Source organism: Mytilus edulis, unplaced genomic scaffold (assembly GCF_963676685.1).
Source record: "Mytilus edulis unplaced genomic scaffold, xbMytEdul2.2 SCAFFOLD_741, whole genome shotgun sequence".
Classification (NCBI taxonomy): Eukaryota; Metazoa; Mollusca; class Bivalvia; order Mytilida; family Mytilidae; genus Mytilus; species Mytilus edulis.
The window spans coordinates 25,379-32,104 of record NW_027268518.1 but is presented as its reverse complement, the minus strand read 5'-3'; the positions used below and the strand labels follow the sequence as shown (position 1 = coordinate 32,104).

The 6,726-nt window shown below is 30.6% G+C and overlaps 1 protein-coding gene across 1 annotated transcript in view; it reads right to left on the bottom strand.

Annotated features, from left to right (window-relative positions):
• Positions 1-2,863: 2,863 nt before the first annotated feature.
• The window catches only part of LOC139507621 (endothelin-converting enzyme homolog), a 28,634-nt gene continuing 24,771 nt past the window's right edge, over positions 2,864-6,726 (bottom strand). Inside the window, exons 17-22 of the mRNA XM_071295827.1 lie at positions 6,619-6,686; positions 5,673-5,803; positions 5,322-5,387; positions 4,533-4,637; positions 3,891-3,967; positions 2,864-3,124 (exon numbers count right to left, since the gene is read on the bottom strand). Coding sequence (XP_071151928.1) covers positions 3,022-3,124; positions 3,891-3,967; positions 4,533-4,637; positions 5,322-5,387; positions 5,673-5,803; positions 6,619-6,686 — 550 coding nt within the window. The 3' untranslated portion in view covers positions 2,864-3,021. The remainder of the gene's footprint in view (positions 3,125-3,890; positions 3,968-4,532; positions 4,638-5,321; positions 5,388-5,672; positions 5,804-6,618; positions 6,687-6,726) is intronic.

The following is a 6,726-nucleotide window of genomic DNA, read 5'->3' as shown; positions in this document are numbered from 1 at the left end:
TGTCGTTTGTTTTTGGTTTGGTACAGAGTGCATGGTACTCTCCCAACACGTGACATACTTGCAAAGTCAATTTTCTACTAGAGTTAATATCCCATTAAGCAAGTGTCCTGACCTTTCAATTGACCGGAGTCATATTGGAGGATAAGATCAATCATGTAGTCAACCTGAACTAATTAATTATATTAATGCACACCTATTGATAATTGAAATGAACAACATATAACTTAACGCAATAAAACATGGCTATGAAAAACGCATTTGTTTGGGGTCGTTCGAAAAACACGAGGTTTACGATAAAATGTTTGCTATAACTATGTGTATGTGTCTGAGTCTAGAAATTTGAAAGCCCTTGCCTTTCGTGTTATCATTATTTAAATGAGCCGTTAAATTTTTGGCGTATTCATACATGTAGCAGTTTTTTTGTAAGACATTATCTGTTATACTTCGTCACATCTTTAAAGGTTGTACTCAGGTAAGGTTTAGGATTTTCTATAAAATGTTCTGACTCCTTTGATTTTTAGTAAGATACAGGTTAACATATTTTGTCTTTATCACCCACATTTCTTGACTTCAATAGGAAGATTGTCCAGCAATATGCTCCAACCAAAAAAAAAGGTAGCGATCTTATACATAATCACACAAACACACATACCCATTAAATTAGTACATTTGGACTATGCGTTGTTCGTTATAGTTTATCTTTACGTCTTTTGTCGGCGAAGTAAAATGCTACTGTTTGAGTGTGTTTTGTTGAACTTTCAAGTATGTCTTATTTTTCTATAACCCTTTATGATAGTATCATAATATTTCGGTGAACTAGCAATCCCGGGGATGAGGCAGAATTCTCTTTTTTAGTCTGATTATTTAAAAAAGAGGTGAAAGATACTGCAGTAGTAAAAATTTCTAAATCGGAGATAAACGAAAAATAAACATGACGAAAAAGGGGGAAAAGACGAAATAACAAACGATATCCAACAACATACCAAAACTAATAACTGAAAAACTCCAAAAGGAAAGGAAAAAAGTGTCCACAGGGTAACAACAGACCGAATACTAGTAGTGTCTTATCTAGATTTGTCCTCAGTAGAAAAGGCAGGTTGAATTCTTTATCTTTGAAAACAAACTATTAAAAATCAAGTGTATGTTCATGTTTCGTATAGTGCTAGCATATTTGTCTACACTATATGAAAAATTCTGGTTACGTAAAGGTATCGAACATAAGGTGTTATGTTCAAAAATGTTAATATCATAGTTTTAATATTAATGAAAATAATTTTACTAACTGCATTTTCCTCAATATAGTTTGGTATGTTAACTATATACCTTTAATCTCGACCAAATGGCAAACTTTTGTCATCTATTGACATAAATCTTGCACAAAAATGCAAATTTACACGAATAGATTTGTTATAATTATGCATGGTCATTTAGGTAGCAGTCCTCGATAAGCTTGTCAACTTATTCAAAAACTAATTTTGGCGTCCGGTCGACTTATACAATGAAAAATATTAAGAAGATAAAATTATATCGAACATATTATATATCCTTTCCTCATAAAACGGATGTATATTACTCTGAAACCGACTAAACAAATTGATAATGATTTAATTTATTTAAACATAAACGTAAATACATAATATCAGATCTAAAACAGAACATTGAATAGTTTATATTTATAAAATATATGTCATTATCAAATAAAAAAAATCTTGGATATTTTCAGCAATTACAAACAATAAATCCACACTCAGTTTGATATTTACAACAAAAACATATATTATAATAATAATCATGGGACATTTTCAGACTTTTAAATTACTCGTTTGTTTAAATTTTATTTTGTAGTCTGTCATATATAAGTACCGATTATCAGGTTGTCTGCATCTTGATATTGTAAAATGTCAGCTGCAAGTTACAATATGAAGCTTTTTGTCGAGTGAACACAGTATACGATATCAAAATGCATTCATATTGTGTCGAGCAGCTGATATTGTTCAATCTCAATATGCATATAACCTGATAATTGATTTATCGGGCTATATTTGCGTCTTTTGAAGTATTTTTTTTTGTTTCAACAGCAAAGTAAAAGATGTCGTAATAAGTTCGGGTCAAACTTATCAACTTCGCTTCAAACATTATGACGTCGCTGATATGTCCGGTTTTTAGATTTTAAGGCCGGTCATCCTATTTGACATCACATAGCCATGATATGCAATTTTATTAAGAGCTGTGCTGAGTGATATCGATAGTGTGACGGCCAATAATATATATTTTTATATAGCATCAAATATTTCGAATTTTGATAAAGTCATTCCATATTCTGTTCTTGTATGGACATTGGTCCTTTATGCTATACATTTAAGATGTAGAAATTGACAGATATTTTGGCACTATTCATGAAATATTTATCTATTATAAAAGTGTTATTACATTAATATTGAGGAATATTGTCCCGATCAGAATATCATATTGCTTTTGCAAGCTCACTTATAGTATGGTGCACTGATAGGGGTTATAATCTTCAATGTTAGCATAATGACCCTGTGATATGGTTATAAAACGCACACACTATATGAATGTATATAAAAAATGAAAATGTTTAGTATCAAAATGGCAAATCGAGTTGAAAACGCATATCCGAATTCAAATTCTTATGTATAAACGTATAGTGAAAGTTTAATAAAACTTTGTAATTCTATTTCTGAGTTTCATATTAAACAAAAAGAGAAATAAATACATTTTGTAAAAATGAATTCATTTTCAAAAGTATGGAATAGTTACCATTTATTCCTTAAAGACGTGTTTCTTTGAATTTCGGAGGAAGCAAAGATAACATTCGAAATCGCATTGAAAAAAGTTTAGATTTGCAAGAATAGATGTGAAGTTTATTGGCTACGTATGAAAATATAAAAATCATAAAACAAAATAACAATCAGACCATATGAATGTCCTGTCGCAAACTAATGTTATAATTCGATAATCACTCAAAATGTTCTGGCAGGTTCTGATGATCAACGAACTTTACCCCCAAATCACACATTTCTTTGCAGGATTCATGTAGGTTCCTGCTTGGCAATTAAATGTTTTAGAAAATTCATCAAAATTCTGAAGAGGTCCAACAACCCTACAATAAAATATATTGTTTGTTTTATTCATGACTTAGTGTTTAATTGATTTAAATCTTCTGAATCGATTTGTAAGAATAAAAATATGTACACTACTGTAACCTTAACTTGTTGGTATTGTATAACTACGATTTTTACGTGTTTTTTACTTTCACACTTTTCAGGTTATATATTGCATTCATGTTATTAAAATCAATACATCTCAATGGTCCATTATTTTTTTTTACTTTACTATCATTTGGAATTTTGTGTATGCTTCTTGAAATTCTTATACACTGTTGTTTTATTTACTAAGCACTGGGTAAATACGTTTAATGAAATATTTAAGTTACAAATTGACTTGAATGAGTACACCCATACAAAATGTTAACTGTGCAATAGTCTAGTATATATTCTAAGAAGATAAAGAATGTAATATTTAAAATTGGAGTTATTTTCCATTGTCCATTATTGCATTTGACCATATCCATAGTATTCCGTTCAAAAAATTTCGGCACAACCTTTGGAATTTTGGATCATCAATGCTCTTCAACTTTGTACTTGTTTGGCTTTATAACTATTCTGATATGAGCGTGACTGATAAGTGTTATGTAGACGAAACGTGCGTCTGGCGTAGTAAATTAAAATCCTGGTACCTTTAGTAACTATTAACACAATGTAATGTTTAATTTTTTGTTCACACTTCAAAATCATGTTGATTTATTGATAGTAATTATGCAAGACCCATCAGAAGAATTACACTACTAGTATTGTACTATATTATACCTAGAACGAGCATCACTGTGAGAATCTACACGTATTCTTCTTACTGCTTCTTTTGGTCTTATGATTCCACACCATACCTGTACAAGATTAAATTTTGATTATACTTGCACAATTTGATTATCATAATAATTGAAAATAAATATGCACGACAACGATTTCTTTGTATGAATAAAAAAAGATTTTTTTTCGGAAGGTATTGTACAATTTGTACTATCTAACATATGAACATAAACATAAATGATATCACAGAAAATAATGTTTGTTTCGTCTTCGTAACACTACAATAATTAGACAGCATTGATATTCAGTGAATTACAAACACCCTCTTTTCGTCTTTTTATACGCACAAACCAGCGTAGATAACAAAATAGATTTTTTTGATTTCTTAGACCGATGTTTCAAATGAAAAGTTTGTTCTGGACGGCCCTTTGCAACACAGAGGGAAATAATTTAAAAGATACATCAGTGGCAGATACATTCTCACGAATGGACGTATTTAAAAAGTAATACGATACCCGTCAAGTAATGGAAACAATTTACACTGCACTAAACAGCATATTCGAAAATTAACGGAAAGGTCAATAATTCGGTATCAATATTGACGTAATCTTTCATTGTTTTCATATATAAAAAATTACATACTTGAGCGGCATTCAAGAAAAATAATTGGTTTGGTGAAAATTCCATGCCAGGCAGAGGTTTTTCTTCTTTACCCTTGTGTTTGGTAGCAACAAGTTTTCTGTATGCCTGGAAAAATAATCAAATGCAAACGTTAACTTTTATGTCATTTGGTGTCTGTTGAAGATATGTCTCATCGTATCAATATTTGACCTCCTAAATGTTTATCAACGCAACTGACTAGTCTTATGTAAACAAAATGCGTGGAAGCCGTATTGATTGAAAGCCCTTCTATATTTTTGATTAGATTTTACTACAAATTTAATACGACTTTGGTACATTTTATGTAATTGATTTGGTACGTGTAATTACCATGCTGATATAAATGAATGCCGGTCTATATCAAAAGATAAAACTAAGAATATGTTACCTGATATCTATGATAAGTTTATTCACAACCACTGGGTCGATGCCACTGCTGGTGGAGTTTTCATTTCCCGAAGGTATAACCAGCCCATTAGTCAGCACTGCACTTATGTGCTGACATACATTTTTCATTGATATGGTCAAAATTATAAATTATCTGTTTACAAAACTTTTCTACCTAGGGAATATATTACCTATGCTGTATTTGGCAAACCTTTTACGAATATTTATTCTCAGTGCTCTTCAAGTTGGTACTTTATATGGCCTTTATACCTATTTTTGATTCGAATGTCACTGATGAGTCTTTTGTAGACGAAACACTCGTCTGGCGAAAATACAAAGTTTCAATCCTGGTATCTATAAAGAGTTAATTTACCACAATTTTACCTTAAAACTTTCTCTAATTCCACCATTATCTGCTATGTTTTCTCCAAGTGTCAATTTCCCGTTTAGCTAAAATGATAACATAGTTTCTGTAATTCAAACATAATTTCGAGCCATCAATCCCATCAAATCGTGGGACAGTGGTATAACAGCACAAAATAAGAACAAAATCTAAAACATCAGTTGGAAAGAATTTCAGATTTCTTATTTATTAATTCTTAATAAAAGGTTCATTATTAATTTTTATCAAAACCTTCCATCATATATAATAGAAGGAAAGTTATATTAACTAACTGGAATCGATGATAATGTAATACCAAAAACAAAATTCTTTATTTCAATGTGAAATCTTACATTCATATTAGCTGCCGCCACAGTGTAATTGCCGTACTGATTTTGTATACATTCAGCTTTTGATTTGAAGTTGTTTATGGCTGTATTGGTCCACCATTGGTTAAGTTTCCCTTGTTTGTCATACCTTCTACCTGAAACATAATTCATTGGTTATTCTAAACGTTTTAAACCCTTAAACATATTCCTGTTTTATCTGTTTTAGGTCTCATTTGTTTTCCGCGGTTTTATCTCCTTCCTTCTGCAAACTATTATCCGTAGCTTTTTTTGTTCTTAGTCGCATCTTTCTTGTTTTGCAGGTCATTTTGTTTCTTAACGTGATTGAAGGTTTTGGCTTGGATATAATTGGTTTAGAATGTTCTTATGTAAATCAATTAAAAAAGTTATTTCTATTAACTACAGATCACACACATAAACATTTTAGATTATAAAAAACTACATCATGGACATAAAAAACAACTGAAAGTAACATATGTCAATAAATCATAGGAAGGAATCACTATATATTCATACAGATTTCTTATCTTATAGGTATCACTATACAAATATACCTTGTTGATTATATATGAGTAGTATGTATTTGTTTTTCTGAAATAAAACTTGATCCAATAAAGTTGACAACAAAGTTGGGGGAGATCGGGCAAAATCCACCAAGTAAAGACAAAATAGATAAGAAGATGTGGTATTAGTGTCACTGAGTCAATCAAAGTCACAATGTATAAAAAGTTAAAAATTCTATAGGTCAAAGTACGGATTTCAATACGGAGTCTTGACTGACAGCAAGCTACAAAGGGTCCCGAAATAATAAATGTTAATTCAAACAGGAACACCAACAACAAAATCTATATAAAAAACGAAAAACAATACACACCTATGAACAACACTAACAAGCAATAACAACAGGCTCCTGACTTATGACATGTGAATAAAATACAGCGTTAAAGTTTACCTGAGTCATCAAATCCATGAGTAATTTCATGGCCAATTACGTATCCAATGCCACCAAAATTAAGATAACTAAAAATATAAAAGGTGTTATATGATTTAATACTCATTT